Raw genomic sequence first — 17,310 nt, forward strand, 5'->3', positions numbered from 1 at the left:
TTGGGTCCATCAGACCCACTTCTTTCAAAGGTGACATACAAAACTGAAAATTTATTTTCAAGTGTATTGAACAATGAACATGTTAAAACTCTATCAACAAATAAGTCATGAAATCACAGCTGCCATTTCAAACAGAAGCTGGCTAGTTGTATTCAAATAAAAACGTCAGTCAAGCATATCACCTCGCCAGAGGCATTAATTCTTTATGGACTAATGACTTTCTATTTCTGTCCTTCTCATCCATACCTTCATATTCTTCAGGCTTGATTTCTGCAATGCTATTCCTGACAGCACCTCAAGCTCTACCTTACATGACTTCTAACTTGTCTATAACTGCTTTACAATTTCTGGTACATTCTCTATGTTGCACTAACACTCACCATCATACTAACCGGCTGCAACAGGACTTAGAAAGGCTATCACAATGGGCAGACAAGTGGCTGATGGAATCTAACAAGGAGAAGTGTGAGATGATGCTTTTTAGCAGAAGGGTTAGGAAGAGGCATTAGGTGCAACGGCATAGTTCTAAAGATTGTGCAAGAAAAGGGAGATCTGGGGGATCATGTGCATTGATCTTTGAAGGTGGCAGGGCATTTTGAGAGAGTAGTTAGTAGTTAGGAAAGCATATAGGATCTTGAGCTTCATAAATGGAGACAGTGAGAATAAAAGCAGACAATTTATGCTGAACCTTTACCAAGCTCTGGTTACGCTACAACTAGAGTATTGAGAGTAGTTCTGGTCACCACACTTTAGGGAGGGTCTTTGAAAGGGTGCAGAGGAGACTTATCAAAATGGTTCCAGGGATGAGGGATTTTAGCTACAAGGTTAGATTGCTCCAAGGAGAACAAGCCCAGTTTTTTCAAAGTAGGTTGAGGGGAGGTGTATAAGATTATGACAGGTTTGGATAAGCTAGGCAAGGCAGGACTGTTCCCATGGTACAAGAACTAGGGGACACAGATTTAAGGTTTTGGGCAAGAATTGCACAGGGAATGCGAAGAAGAACTTTAAACAGTATGCGGTAATGACCTGGAACATTCTGCCCACAAATATGGTGGAAGCAGAGATGATCAATGATTTCAAAAGGAAATTAGATGGGCACTTGAAAGAAGTAAACTTGCAGGACTACGGTGATACAGCAGGGGAATGAGACTAACTGGATTGCTCCATAGAGAGCCAGCATAGACTCAAAGGGCCGAATGACCTCCTTCAATGGCCTAAGTGACTCGCTTCACACTGTACTTGACTCTTAATTTCCCATCTCCCAATATATCAACTTTTAATACTAGTGTTCAACTCCTTTCAAGGCCTTGCTTCTCCTTACTTTCTTCAACCCTAGGTTTTGGCATACATCATCCACATATGATAATACATATGTCCACCGCCTGAGTCGCAAATACTGAAATACTTGACATAAAGTGTTCCACTGTTTGTCGTTTTTCCCCTCCTTCAAATTCCTCCCCAAAACTCTGCAAAGTCTTACCCATACTTTCGATTTGCCACAATGTGACAGTGAGGACACCTTATATTGTGTGGTGCAGTACTACTACTGTGTTGAGCAGGACAGACTAAGGATAGATTGATCAGCCTAAATGTAGGCATCCATTAGGTGTTGTGGGCCTCTATAACAGAATTAATTGTGTATCATTGTAATCAGTGACTTCATGGCCTAGCATCTAAAAATCCCCATATAACAACAATCTGGTATTTATCAAGCCAGAAAACCAATTCTGGGTCAATGGGAGTGCATAAACGATCAGACCAAATCTAACATGAACAATTACAGTTCTATCTGCTACCTCCCAATTTTTGGGAATGCAAACAATACTGACATTAAACAACATCTACTGTCTGAGAACATAAGCATTGACGTTCAGCTCAGGTTCAGTCAGAACCATTCAGCTTCTGAGCTCGTCGCAGCCTTGATCCAGTCATGAATGCAAGGGCTAAACGCCAATGGAGAGGTGAGAATAGGAAGCCTTGCCATCTAGGCAGCATTTGACTGAGTATGGCAGTCCCCCATCCTCTGGTACAGAGAAGGTCAATCGTAGCGACATTATGGGGATATTATCACCTGCCACTGTCCCACTAAGTCACACGACATCCTGAATTGCCATTCCTTCATTGCTGCTGGGCCAAAATGCTGGAATTTCTTAAGCTCGTCATGGGAGCATCCTCACAAGCCAGAATACTAGACTCAAGTAAAAATTAAATGCTGTCGGCTAATATTCTTGAATGACAAGATAAAAAAAGAGGTTGAAGATTAGGTCAAATGGGCTAAATGGCAAGGCATTCTCCTTCTGAACCTTCTTATAGTAACTTCACATTTTTTTTGCCATCACAGCATTACATCTATCACTGGTTAACAGATCAGAGGCTAGGAATCCTGCAGCGAGTAACTCACCTCCTGACTCACCAAAGCCTGCGCCACCATCTATAAGGCACATGTCAGGAGTGAGAAGAAATACTCTCCACTTGCCTGGATGAGTGCAGCTCCAACAACACTCAAAAGCTTGACAGCACCCAGAACAAAGCAGCCTGCTTGATTGGCATCCCATCCACAAAACATTTACTGCCTCCACCACCAATGCACAGTGGTAGCAGTGTGTACCATCTACGAGATGCACTGCAGCAATTCACCAAGTCTCCTTAGACAGCACCTCCCAAACCCACGACCACTACCATCTAGAAGGACAAGGGCAGCAGATAGATGGGAACACCACCATCTGGAAGTTTCCCTCCAAGCCACTCACCATCCTGACTTGCAACTATATCATCGTTCCTTCACCGTCACTGGGTCAAAATCCTGGAACTCCCTCCCGAACAGCACTGTGGGTGTACCTACACCACATGGACTGCAGCAGTTCGAGAAGGCAGCTCACCACCACCTTCACAAGGGCAATTAGGGATGGGCAATAAGTGCTGGCTTAGCCAGTGATGCCACATCCCATGAAGGAATGAAAAAAAACAGGTTTAAGATGAGATCAAATGGGCTAAATGGCCCGGCACTTTTCTTCTGAACCTTCTTATGGTAATTTCACAACTTTTTTGCCACCACAGCAATCCATCTATCACTGGTTAACAAAGTCAAAGGCTCCTTTACGTTAAAGTGTCATTGATTGCTGCAGCGTAGTTCTCCCATGATGATGGTGATTGCCCAAGGTCCAGCAGCATTCTTCTGCCAGAACAAACAACCCTACAGGTATACCATTAAATGCACTGAGCCATGTTAGCTTTCCTGTAAGCTCTCAGTTGGGTCCACAATTCTGCACCCATTAAAGAAATAGCTAAATGTTGCAACCAGAAGAGGAGTTGGGCTGATGGGCCACCTTAAACCCAAACTATATCATGATCTAACAATAAATCGAATTAAATGCTTATCTAAACATCAGAACCTATAATACTGCATTTGTATTAGTCGTATCTGTATAAGTCAGATACGGATGAGGCTGGCAGGAGGAAGGCTTCACTCATCATATGATGTAGCTTGTTTAACCCAAATTACCTATGCCACTTAAATACAAGCCACGGCTCTCTGTAAATTTGGAGGGTTTCAAAGAGGTTATGAATATAAATCAGCTTGTTTAAAGTTCTTTGTAGCAGACAAAAAGCTCTTAAAAAGCAAAACAACAAAAGGGGCAGAGAAAAGCAGTGAGCGATTTCAATCCACATCAAAAGAAGAACCAAGTTGGAGAGAATCCCTAGTGCTTACATTTAGACAAACACTTGCTCCTCCACTCCTGCTAAAATCATCAAAACAAGAGTAGGGAAGTAGAACTAAAAACTCCTATAGATTATACATACTTTGGACAACAATAATAAATTACCACCTACGTGCTTCCCTCTTACATTTAGATTTACAGTGCCAGCTTGACTCCAATGGAAGCAGAGATGTCTTGGGAGTGAAAATATTGGGGTTTCAAATTTCATTTCATGACTTGCAATGATAAATTAGGCTGACATCCCAGTGAAGTGTTCAACTTCTGGAGTTGTTATTTGGATGAAATGTTAATCTGAGACTAGCCATTTCCTGTTCCTGTATGTCCTTTAAAATTGCACCATTTAGTTCAAATTGCCTCTTCTCATTCTTCCAACCAAATATATCACTTCATACTAATGTTAAATTTCATCTGCCCTTTTTACCAGACTATCTTTGCCCTTCTGAAATATGTTCCTATCCTCCTCATGGTTTACTATATTTTCAAATTTCTTATTTGCAAGTTTTGAAATTATTCCCTCCATACCCCGGTCCAGGTCATTACATCAAAAAGAGCAATTCTAATACTAACCCCTGGAGAACAGCACTGCACATTTCTCTCCATTCTGAAAAACAACCACAAACCAACAATCTCCGCTTTCTGTTCCTGAGCCATCCATGCTGCTTCTTCTGTTTAATCCCTCAGCCTTCAATTTCACTAACAAGTCTATTATATGATACTTTATTGAATGTCTTTTGAAAGCCTTTAAATACATCAACTGTACTATGCTCATCAACATTCATGAAAGATCTCAATCAACTTGGTTAAACATGAATTGCCTTGAACAAATTTGTGCTTTCATTTATTAGCCCATACCTTTCCAAAAGTCAATTAATTTTGTCCTAGAATAGTGCCTCTTAAAGTTTCTCCAATATTGATGATAGGCCGACAAGCCTGTAGTTGCCACGATTATCCCTCACTCCTTATTTAATTAGATAAAAACAAAAAACTGTGGATGCTGGAAATCCAAAACAAAAACAGAATTACCGGGAAAAACACAGAACTGGTTCTGTGGAAGGGTCATGAGGACTCGAAACGTCAACTCTTTTCTTCTCCACCGATGCTGCCAGACCTGCTGAGTTTTTCCAGGTAATTCTGTCCTTATTTAATTAGGGTGTAGTATTTGCAATCCTCCAGTCCTTTGGCACTACCCCCATTTCCAAGGAGGAATTGAAGGTTGAGGCCATATCTCTGCAATTTCCACCCTTCACTTTTCTACTTTGAGGAACGCCAACCTTTTAAGTACATCCTCTTCATCTATTTTTTATCCAATCCAATAGTGCTATTATCTCCTCATTTATTGGCAGATTGACTGCATCTGTCTCACGAGAGAAAAGTATGCTAAGTACATAACTGCTAAAAATTTGAGGAGTAGAGCATACAATCCCTCAATAAGATAATGACTGAATATGTACATTATCTCCCGCCTATCGTTGTATTCCTTCATTGAACTCAGCCTTGAATATATTCAACAAATGAGCATTCACAGCCCTCTGTGATAGAGAATTCCAAAGATTCACAATCCTCTGAGTGAAGAAATTTCTAATCTCAGTCTTGAATATCCAACCCTTTATCCTTGACTCCTCCAGCCAAGGAAAACAGCCTCTTAGCGTGTATCCTGTCAAGATTTCTCAGAATTTTACACCTCTCGTTCTTCTAAACTCTAAAGAGTATAGGCCCATTCTACTCAATTTTTCCTCATGATTCCTTAGATGAGAGGACTATCCAATCTAGTTAACCTTCATTCACCCTTTAAGGCAAGTATTAGGTAAGGAAATCAAATGTAGACAATTCACCAGGCGTGGCCTCGCCAAAGCCCTATATAATTGCAGCAAGGCTTCCTTACTTTTATACTCCAAACCCTTGCAATAAAAGCTAAAATAACATTTGCATCCCTAATTGCTTGCTATATCTGTGTGTTAACTTTATACTAATTTATTACTTTAGCCATGCCCTCTGGTTCCTTTATTGTTCCTAACTGGCTCCACCCTTTCTTTGGCTACCCTTTTAATATCTGTGTATTTATAAAAAACCATTTGGGTTCCCTTTTATGCTAATCTATTCTCATACTCTATCTTTGCCGGATCTCCTCTGTTCTTTCTACACTTAGCTCAGTTCTCTACTGTATTATGAACCTTACGATCATCATAAGCCTCCTTTCTCTGTATGATTTTAACCACTACATCTTTAGTCACCCAGGTAGCTCTAGCTTTGGATGCCTTTCACTTTCCCCCTCATAGGGATGTGTGTACTCTACCTAAACCATCTCTTCTTCGAAGGCCTCACATTGTTCAATTACCGTTTTGCCCATCAAATTTTGCTCCAAGTCATCAGAGATTCCTTTTGAATTCACTGAAGTTAGTCTTCCTTCATAGAATCACACAATGCAGAAGAGGTCCTTCGGCCCATCGAGTCTGCACCGACACATGAGAAACACCTGACCTACCTACCTAATCCCATTTAATAGTACTCGGCCTATTGCCTTGAATGTTATTACGTGCCAAGTGCTCACCCAGGTACTTTTTAAAGGATGTGAGGCAACCCGCCTCCACCACCCTCCCAGGCAGCGCATTCCAGACTGTCACCACCCTCTAGGTCATGCCGTTCATTGAATACTTCCTTGTCAAATTACTCCTTCCAAAGTGTATCACCTCACACTTTTCAGGGTTAAATTCCATCTGCCACTTATCTGCCCCTTTAACCATCCCGTCTATATCTTCCTGTAGCCCAAGACACTCAACCTCACTGTTAACCACCCGGCCAATCTTTGTGTCATCCGCAAACTTACTAATCCTACTCCCCACATACTCATCTATGTCGTTTATATAAATGACAAATAATAGGGGACCCAACACAGCTCCCTGTGGTACGCCACTGGACACTGGCTTCCAGTCACTAAAGCATCTTTCTGTCATCATCCTCTGTCTCCTACAACTAAGCCAATTTTGAATCCACCTTATCAAATTACCCTGTATCCCATTTGCATTTTCAGCTAAGTGTTTTTATGCATGATATTATGATCATTCTTCCCAAATGCTCACTCACAGAACAAAGCTCCACTTGTCCCACTTCATTCCCCAGAGCTATATCCAGCACTGCTTCCTTTCTTGTTAAGGTAGAAATGCACTGATCCAGAAAGTTCTCTTGCATACATTTTAGGAATTACTTTCCCTCCTTACATTGCTACCATCCCAGTCTCTATTAGGATTAGTGAAATACCCACAATTATTATTCTTTAGTTCTTGTATCTTTCTGTATTTTGCATGCAAATTTGTTCTTGAATCTCCTTCCCGTTATCTGATGGCTTATAGTATACATATAGAAACACAACAGCTTCCCTATTGTTCCTTAATTTTAATCAAATAGACTCGTCTTAGGCCCCTCAACAAGATCATACCTCTCCAGTGATATAATAGCTTATTTGATCAACTGTCATAAACCCCACACCCCATCTTTTGTCCTTCCCTATCTTTCCTGTAAGTAACTCCTTTTGGAGTACAGTTTCACAGGCACCAGTCACTCTCTGATACTTATTCTAAGTACCTTTTAGACATGCAATAGCCTCAGTTGCTGATGGCAAGTTATTCAACTGCTGGGGAACATCACCTTCAAGGCTGAGCCTATTTTCACTGATGTCACAGAGTCAGTAGGAGCCAAGAGAAAGAAAATAGGAGCGGCAAGCTTAGCTGGTTTTCCCCAATCCCCATCTCAGAAGCACAGAGAAGATGAATTGCATGCAATCCTTATCATTGTCCCAGCTGACATCAGTTAACTCAGCATAGACCAGGGACCGAACATGTCAAATTTACTAAAAAAAGCCACTGTGAGGAATGGAGCTAATTATTTTAAATCTATTGAGAAAAAGGAAAACAAAATTAGCATCTGATACACAACCCCAACTCCACCCCCCAACCCTTACCTTTGGTTTCACGTCTTTGGTGTTTGCAGAGGAAGGCCGTACCAGACTAGAAGAAACCCGCTTAGAAGTAGAACCTGCTGTCGTAGCTGAAGTGGACGCAATGAGTTTTTTATTGGGGCTTGTAGCAGCTGCTGTAGGTCGCTTAAGGGAGGCTGGCGGCTGTGGCTTACTTTTGGTTGGTGAGATCTTTGCAGCTGGTGTGCCCGCCTTTTACGTATCAGCAAAAGAAAATAAAACAAAAGTCGACAATGCCAAAGGAAGCATGGAATTAAAAAAAGCAAAGCAAATTAAAAAAAAGCAGATGCCAATGATAATTTATTTACTTAACATAAAATTATGTGGCTCTGAGACAAACTTTAATTGTATGGAGGCCAAGGATTGGTTTAAATGTCATAAAGTAGCACCCTCCTCCTCTCACTTGACAAAGTGTTAGGTGGCAACCAGCAAAGTGTTAGGTGGCAACCAGGAGAGAGGGCAGGAAGGGGAGGGATGAGGCAGGAAACAGAAGGATGGGGAAGAGAAGGGAGGAATAGGGAAGGAAGGAGGGAATTTTACCAAGCATCTAAATGCTCTTGCATTTACATTCAGGAGACTGAGCCAGTAAAGTACTACCTCATTCATACCAGCTTAATCATTTGCATTGTTCCAGAAGTAAATGTGACAGTGTCCAGGCACATATGCGCTGGGTCAGGTCTCTGGCATAACTAGACACATGCTATGGTGCTCTCTGACTTTTAAAGGAAATGGGAATGAGTGGCAGACAACAATGGCGCCAGTTAAAAAAAAACCATGAAGATGTATTTTGCCATTTTACCAAAAACAAAATAAAAAGTATAAAGAGCAAAAACAGTCTCAAAAACACAGACTTTAAACTGCATTATGATTGAACAAATTTAACAAAGTAATGAGCAAACGCAAACCAAATATGCAAAAAAGATTTTGTAACTGGGATGGAGCCTACCTTTCCCTTTGTATCTGTGCTCACTGGCCGTTCTTTGGAGGTTACAGCACTTTCTGTTCCAGTCATGCCTTCTGCTGATGGTTCTTCCAGTTTGGCTGTAGATATTAAAAAAAAGCACAGTGCAATCTGAAATTGAAAGGCCAAATGTTTTAGCTCTTGCTTTGAATCCTTATTGCTTCATCTGGGAACATTTTAAACATCAGCATAGGTGTACAGCAGTGCAGTGTGTCCCCTATCAACAGGGTACACTGCAGTAATTCATTAACATTTCTTTGGCAGTGGGGGGGGGGGGATGGTGGTGGTGGCGGTAGTTGGGGGAGGGGAGTAGGGGCAAGGATACAGAAATTATAACGTGGAAACAGGCTGTGAAGGCCAGCCAGTCTATATAGGTTTTTATGCTTCGGATAAGCAGCAATCTTAATTCCCTGTACTCACTCTTTTCCATATTCCTTTATCCCATTTTTTCTAACTGCCTATCTAACCTAATGTTGATATAGCCTCTGAGTCAACTGCTAATTCTTGTATTGCATTCTAGGGGTTTCAAAACGAGGAGAATGAGATGTTCAGATACTGAGGGATTGGGACCTGAACAGTAAGGACAAACACATCAAGCATCACCATAAAAGGGGTCCTTATCATTATGGTGCTACAATATTTGCAAGTTCTCCTTCAGTTGAACCCCACAAATATGCTTTACATTCTCTGGAATTCCTTCCCTAAGCCTCGTCGCTTTTGAGACATTTCTTAAAATCTCTCTCTTAGACCAAACTTTTGGTCACCTGTCTTAATATCTCCTTATATGGTAGGGTGTCAAACTTTTTGATAAAGCTCCTGTGAAGTGCCTTGGGACGTCTAACTGTTAATGGCACTATATAAATGCAAGTTACCATGGTTTAGTTAGCTAATCTCAGCCAGGATGGCAGATGGCATTCCAATTGGGTCTCATCATCTTGCTGTACAGAGCTCCAATGCCTGATCTTTATCTAGTGACTCCTGCTGGAAAGACTAAGGCAGGGCTGAACTTTGCTGTGACAGCCTGCTGTATAGCCAATATCCAGGACTGTCAAAAGGAACAGTCAATTGGGCTAGGAAATGTGAAGCTGCTGGTTTCTTGTGGAAGTCTACTGCAGCAAGAGGCTGCATCTTCAGATGATTTTAAAAAGTTCCTACAAAAACATACAAATACATTTGAACTGTGGTGGTGGTGGGGACAGTAGTGGAGCAATGGTATGTGTGCATCAAATAGTTTATTTGCATTGTCATCTTAATAATGAAGTTTGCAATGTTCTTGAGGAAACTGAATTTCAAGAGCTAGGCTTTTCTCTGCCTCTCATGTTGTATAAGTAATGAAACCAGCCAGCATGAGACCAGAAAAATCTCCTTTTCCACTGACATGTTAACTCTTCCCCTCTCTCCCTTTCCCAATTTCTGTAAAACTTCAGCCAGCAAACAAGTAGTGTTGAAGTATTTACAAAGCATTGAATTATTGCTTCATCAAATGACATCTACTCCATTTTACACAGCAGGGTAATTACTGAATACCGAGATAGCATGTAAATAGAACCCACTTAATCAGCAACAGAATCATCCCCCTAACTTTCTTGTGAATGAGCAGGCTCTTCTTAAGGTACAGGCATGGGCAACCAAAGGGAGTAGTAACCCCTGCATATGCATGTCTCAATAATGAGTTTTGGAAGACAGTTTGGGAATCGCTGCCAAACCTAATTCTATGCTTACCTAATGTCCAGACATGTACTTCCAGCACGACTCACTGTAAGTAGGCATCAGGAGTAAGAAACCTGGATCATTTTTTTTCTCTCTCCCTGTGAGGCCAACTGTGGAATCTTGAATACTCCCTGGCTCGGAAGCTAACTCAGCACAGGCCAGCAAATAAATAGCGCTAAGGTCGCTCAAGCGATTTTGTTAAATATTTTGTTATACCTGGTGTCAAAATGTTTATGTAAAATCCCCTCTTCCTATGAAAGCACATGCCAGACTTTTCTACCAAAGGAGTAGCATTAAACCACCATACCTTGACCATCTTCACACTGCTGCCCAGTAAGACCATTTGCTAACAACAGGGGAATAATTATAAAGCAAGAAGTCTAACTTTAGAACAAATACATAAACTTTGTAGAATTCATTCTATAATTTATAATAATATAACAGAACTTTATTTAGAAGAAATGAGGAAAAAATTGTATTAGTATAGCCCTTTTCATCGCCTCAGGATGCAAAAGCACCTTACAGCCAATTAATCCCATCTTTCTGACTTGGTGAGAGCATTACCACTGATCTGCGGCTGTTGCAATGTTATTTAGTGCTTTTTCCTCAGGGTATCTCAAAGCACTTTATAGCCAATGTAACATATTACATTTAAAGTGGTCACTTTATATAGCCAAATGTGACAATGAATGTATATATTACCACTCAACAAGATCCCACAGTAAAAGGACAAATGATTAGTTGCTCTGTTTCAGTGAGGTAGATTGACCACGACACCTTTTCAAAGAGTGCTACGGCATCTTTTAAGTCCATCTGAGCAGACAAACAGAACCTCAATATAATATTTCATCTAAAAGGTGCCACCAATGACAGTGCAACACTGTCTGGGTACTGCAGTACAATGGAGGCACCTACTCTTGTGCTGCCCTTTAAGAAGTTACATGAACTTTCAATGATCCTGCCATATTACAATGACAGATCTGAAACTAGGTCATTTAATTTTGCATTGGTTAGCTTGACACTACTGTTTATTCAAAAATATTTCACCTGGTTGAGATAATCTGCCAGCAGTCCCCTAGCCAAACAAGCAGTCTACACAGCACTGGCAGGCTATTTGATGTGGGAGGCAGAGATCATGTGATCCTGTTTTGTCCAACTGATCTTTTCATTCTTCCCTAACATAGGTACAATGTACCTAATTGCACAACTTTAAATTTTGCCTTGACAGATCAGCTATTCCAACACAGACTAGGTGGACATTAAAATTCTATGGCATTAGTTGATGATTCTTCTGGTCATTTGGCCAAATATCTTTGCTCAGCTAAAATCAACAAAAAAAAACCATCGATAGCCAAAGTTGATACTATGCCCAAATGGCTTTCTTTTCCATGCTCATTGATCTCATCACTGCTCAAAAGACATTACTGATGCAGAATGCCCTGAATCCATCATTGCATTCAGAAAGATTGTAATCCAATGTGATGATTCTCGTATTTAAATATTCAACAACACCACCTTGTATCTGCATTACACCTATAAGTATAAAGCAAAATTGCACATTGAACCACGTAAGGCAACATATGGGAGATGGCCAAAAGCTTGATCAAAGAGGTAGGTTTTAAGGAACGCCTTAAAGCAAGAAAGGCAGGCAGAGTGGTTTAATTCAATATAAAAAGCTTTGCCTAATTAATTCTGTTACGGTCCTTGCTTACTGGCTTACTCAAATTGCGTTATTTAAGACCGACCATTAAGTGTCAACTAATCAGGCATAAATGAAATGTTTCACAACACCAAGTACTTTAATGCAGACATTATATTTTCATTCAGTAAAGATGCATCACGTCACCTTCACAAAATCACACACAAGAACAAAGATTAAAAGGCATTTTAATAGGTTTCTACCTAATAATGACACCGCAATCAATTATTAATACCACTCAAAGGGCAGCATTTATCATTGATGATTTCTTAGATTCTTTAATGAAGGGTCCTGACTTTCTTTGTCTGGCTGCAAAATATGGTCATTCAAACTCGATTCTAAAGGTACCATTTGGAAGAAGAGAGTCAATTCTTTTACCCTTCCAGTTTCTATTGTCCTCATTCCTCAGCTCCTAAATCACAGGTTATTTTTCCATGGAGAGCATCACAACCAGGCTCATTCTGGTCTCCATACACTCCTTCCCCAGCAAGGGAGGTCACTGGATGTCAGAAAATGTAGCCAATTCTAAGTAACTCTAGCTCAAGAAGTTAAGGTCAATTATAATGACCACAGCTGCAATCAGCCAAGTTAGCACAGATTAGAACGAGTATCTGGAACCTTGACGAATGGTACAACTCAATCCCAGGTCACACAGTACATAAGCGTCACGGATCAGTTGGATAGCAATTTATTGCAAGCTTTTCAATGTTATCATTTCCTCTTCTCACAAATATTTTAATTTTTAAAATCGTGCTCCTTGCTCTTGGAATTTCTCTGCGAACGGGAGCATCTGTTGCCAATTCTGATCTGAACTCTTGTTCCCCTTGTCTTATCATGTGAACATGAACTTTTTGGATGCTGTAGGTAGAAAATACCTAGATGTTATAACACAGAATGGGGCCACTCTGCCCAACTAGATTGTGTTGGTGTTTACCCTTCCCATTTACACACACTGTTCTGTACCCCTTCAACCTTTTCCCTATATTACAACAATGACTACACTTCAAAATGTACTTAATTCGCTGTAAAAACTTTTAGACGTCAGATGGTCGTGGAAAGCACTATATAAATGCAAGTCTTTCTTTCATCCGTCTATTCACACTAATCTTAAAAACTGACATAGTTAGCTTCTTAGAGCAGCATGTTCTGAAACCAACCAGAGAGCAGCTTATATTAGACTTGGTATTGTCTAATGTGACAGGATTAATTAATGGCCTCAGAGTAAAGGCACCCCTAGGTAGCAGCAACCACCATTCGTCAAGGTTCCAGATACTCGTTCTAATCTGTGCTAACTTGGCTGATTGAATTTTACATCCAGTTTCAAAGGGAGAAGAGCAGGTCTAAGACTAGTATCTTAAACGTAAATAAGGGCTATGTGGGGATGAAAGCTGAACTAGCTGAAGTGAACTGGGAAACTAGGCTAGAGGATAGATTAATAGAGAAGCACTGGCAGACATTTAAGGGGATATTTCAGAGTATTCAGAATAAGTACATTCCTACTATAAAGAAAAATTCTAAGGGGAGAGCCCACCATCCGTGGTTAACTAAAGATGTTAAGGAAAGCATCAAACTTAAGGAAAAAGCATACAATTCCAGAAAGATGAGTGGCAGGGTTGGTGATTGTACAGAATATAGAGAGAGCGGCAGGGAATGTCTAAAAGGTTAATCAGGAGAAAGAAATTAGAGTATGTGAGGAAGCTAGATAGAAATGTAAAAACGGATAGCAAGAGTTTCGACAGGCATTTTAAAAGGAAAAGAGTAAGTAAAGTGAGTGCTGGTCCTCTAGAGAGTGACAGTGGGGAGTTAATAGTAAATAAGGAAATGGCAGAAAAAATGAACAAATATTTTGCTTCTGTGTTCACATTCGAGGATATGAAAACATTCCAGTAATAGCTGCAAATCAGGTGGTGAACAGGAGAAAGGAACTTGGTAAACTGAAATCACTAGGGAAATGGTACTGAACAAAATAATGGGCTGCAGGCTGACAAGTCTCCGGGTCCCAATGGACTACATCCTAGGGTCTTAAATGAGGTGGCTAATGAGGTTGTCGATGCACTGGTGTTAATTTTCCAAAATGAGCTAGATTCTGGAAAGGTTCCATCAGATTGGAAAGTAGCAAATATAACTCCTCTATTCAAGGCAGGAGGGAGGCAGCAAACAGGAAACTATAGGCCAGTTAACTTGACGTCTGTCATGGGGAAGTTGTTACAATCAATCATTAAGGAGATTATAGCTGGGCACTTAGAAGAGCTCAAGGCAATAGGGAAGAGTCAGCATGGTTTTGTGAAAGGGAAGTAATGTTTAACCAATTTATTGGAGTTTTTGAAGGAATAACATGCACAGTGGATAAAGGGGGGCCTGTAGACATACTGTACTTGGATTTCCAGAAGGTATTTGATAAGGTGCCACATCAAGGATTATTACGGAAAATAAAAGCGCATGGTGTAAGGGGTAACATATTAGCATGGGTAGAAGATTGGCTGGCTGGCAGAAAGCAGAGAGTATGCATAAATGTGTCTTTTTCTGATTGGCAGAATGTGACAAGTAGAGTCCCACAGGGGTCTGTACTGGGGCTTCAACTTTTTACGATTTACATCAGTGACTTAGATGAGGGAAGTGAAGACATGGTAGCTAAATTTGCAGATGACACAAAGATAGGTAGGAAATATGTTGTGAAGAGGACATGAGGAGATTGCAGATGGGTATAAATAGGTTGAGTGAGTTGGCAAAGTTTTGGCAAATGGAGTTTAATGTGGGAAAATGCGAAATTGTTCACTTTGGTAGGAAGAACAAAAAAAAGTATTATTTAAATGGAGAATGGCTGCAGAATTCTGAGGTGCAGAGGGATCTAGGTGTTCCAGTACATGAGTCACAAAAAGTTAGTATGCAGGTGCAACAAGTAATTAAGACTAATGGAATGCTATCCTTTATTACGAAAGGGTTGAACATAAAAGTAAGGATATTATGTTTCAGTTATATAGGACATTGGTGAAACCACACCTCGAATACTGTGTGCAGTTTTGGTCTCCTTATTTAAGGAAGGTGTAAATGTATTGGAGGCAGGTCAAAGGAGGTTTATTAGATTGATACCTGGAATGAGTCGGTTGTCTTATGAGAAAAGGTTGGACAGACTGGGCTTGTTTCCACTGGAGTTTAGAGGAGCGAGGGGTGATTTGATTGAAGTATACAAGATCCTGAACGGCCTTGATGTTTCCTCTTGTGGATGAGTCCAGAACTAGGGGACACTGTTTTAAAATTAGGATTCGCCCTTTTAGGATAGAGATGAGGAGAAACTTTTTCTCTCAGGGGGTTGTGGGACATTGGAATTCTCTGCCTCAGAGGGTGGTGGAGGCGGGGTCATTAAATATTTTTAAGGCAGAAGTAGATAGATTCTTGTTAGGCAAGGGAATCAAAGGTTCTCGGGGTTAGATGAAACATGGAAATCGAAACACAAGATCGAGGGGCCAAATGGTCTACTCCTATTCCTATTTCTTATGTTCTTTCTGCCTTAGAGACAAAACCCTGGAAGTTAGTGCCAAAAGCTCAAACTCTCTGCGAGGAAGTTTCTTCTTTCTGGGTCTCTTACATTAAACTTGTATATATTGTCCGTCATTCTAGACCCTTCTATTTATCCAGTCCCATTTTTTCATAATTTTAAACGTTTCTATTATATTGTTAAAACAATTATTAGACGTGTTTCTGAAATGTGACAAATAGATAAGTTTGTATATTTAGGGCAAATGATAACACAAGATGGCAGATGTGATGTAGAAGTTAAAAGGATAGAGATAGCCAAAAGTAATTTTGTGACAATGAAGGATATGTTAACAGCAAGAAAACTCAAGCTTGTAACAAGGAAAAAAACTCATATGAAGCTACATTCTTTACTGAAATGCCTCAGAAACCTGGAAAATAAGTAAAGATTTGTAGACAAAAAAGACCATTGAAATGTGGAAGCTAAAATATACGCTATAAGTTCCATTTGCAGATCATAAGACAAATGAAGAGGAACCTGAAATAGCAAGAACAAAAAGAACTCTAAAAAGTGACATCCAGGAAATAAAATGTCAGTATTTTGGCCGTTTGATCAGATCTAGAGGGTGAAGTGGAGGGCAACAGAAAGTGGGGTTGATTTGGGCGCAGCTGGACAATGGATGTCATAAATTGGTTGCAGATGGGTGACAGTGGATGTGTGAGGATGACATAAGATGAACGGGGCACACCATGACAACAGATCTCCTGGCAGGAGTAGCTACAAGCAACAGCAGAAGTATAATCTGCTACCTAGCAATGGATGTCCTATGAAAGATGAGAAACATGGAAAAATATCTAGCAAAACTTTACTAGAACAATATTAGCTATGAGAGGTTATAGCGAAGAAAGCAAAATTGGAGTTTCCTTCCCCAAGCAGATAGCTTGAAGGAGGAGGGATCTAATAAAGGTTTTCAAAATTATAAAGACTTTGTAAAGGTAAATGGGGAAGGTTATTTTACTGATTGCATCATCATTAGAAGAAGAGGGATAAGTGAGAAGAAATTTTTCACCCCAGGGGTTATTAGAACATGGCATACTTTATCACAAGTACCTCCCAGGCATAAAATGTATCATTTAAAAGTGAGTTGCATAAGTATTTGAAAAGGGGGAATATAAAAGGTGTGAAGACTGGGCAAAATAAATTGAATCAGAGCATACAAGTCTACAAGGATAGTCAGCACCAGCACTGACATGATGAGCCTTCTTCTGAGCAGTAATTTTTAGGATTCTATGGTGAAGGTGAAGGATTCACATTCCAGGACGCAAGTTGAAAATTAGGAAGCTTTTAAAATTTAACTCTTGAGAATAGGCATTTCTTTGCCATCCTTAGTTGCCTTGAAATAGTGGTTTGATACAATTGAGCACCTTGCTAGGTCACTTCACAGGGCAGTTGAGTGTCAACTACACAAGGAGGGGCAGTTTCCTTCCCTGAAGGATACCAGCGAACCAGATGGGCTCTGAAGTTGAGAAATAAATTACCAGGAGAAGGCCACTGAAAAGGTGACTATAAATGGATCCAAAACACAAATAAAAGTGCCTCTGGAGGGAGCAGGAAGAGATTCAGGATTAGTGGGTGCATGGGGTTACTGTGTAAAAGGATCAAATGTATTTTCCTGGTTCCTGTAATCCTTACATATGTTGTGGCCCCACCTTCAGTACAAACATTGATATTCTCCAGGGTTCTCCCTTTGTACAAATATAGATGCTTTCTTGGAGG

The 17,310-nt window shown here is 40.3% G+C and overlaps 1 protein-coding gene across 6 annotated transcripts in view; it reads right to left on the reverse strand.

The window, feature by feature from the left end:
• The window catches only part of LOC121278767 (microtubule-associated protein 4-like), a 376,105-nt gene that overhangs the window by 45,958 nt on the left and 312,837 nt on the right, over window positions 1-17,310 (reverse strand). For all 6 annotated transcript variants that reach the window (XM_041189187.1, XM_041189191.1, XM_041189192.1 and 3 more), the window contains 2 exons: window positions 8,636-8,730; window positions 7,675-7,881 (listed from right to left, as the gene is read on the reverse strand). In XM_041189187.1, the coding sequence (XP_041045121.1) occupies window positions 7,675-7,881; window positions 8,636-8,730 (302 nt within the window). The remainder of the gene's footprint in view (window positions 1-7,674; window positions 7,882-8,635; window positions 8,731-17,310) is intronic.

The sequence above is a fragment of the Carcharodon carcharias genome, chromosome 6, assembly GCF_017639515.1.
Source record: "Carcharodon carcharias isolate sCarCar2 chromosome 6, sCarCar2.pri, whole genome shotgun sequence".
Lineage (NCBI taxonomy): Eukaryota > Metazoa > Chordata > Chondrichthyes > Lamniformes > Lamnidae > Carcharodon > Carcharodon carcharias.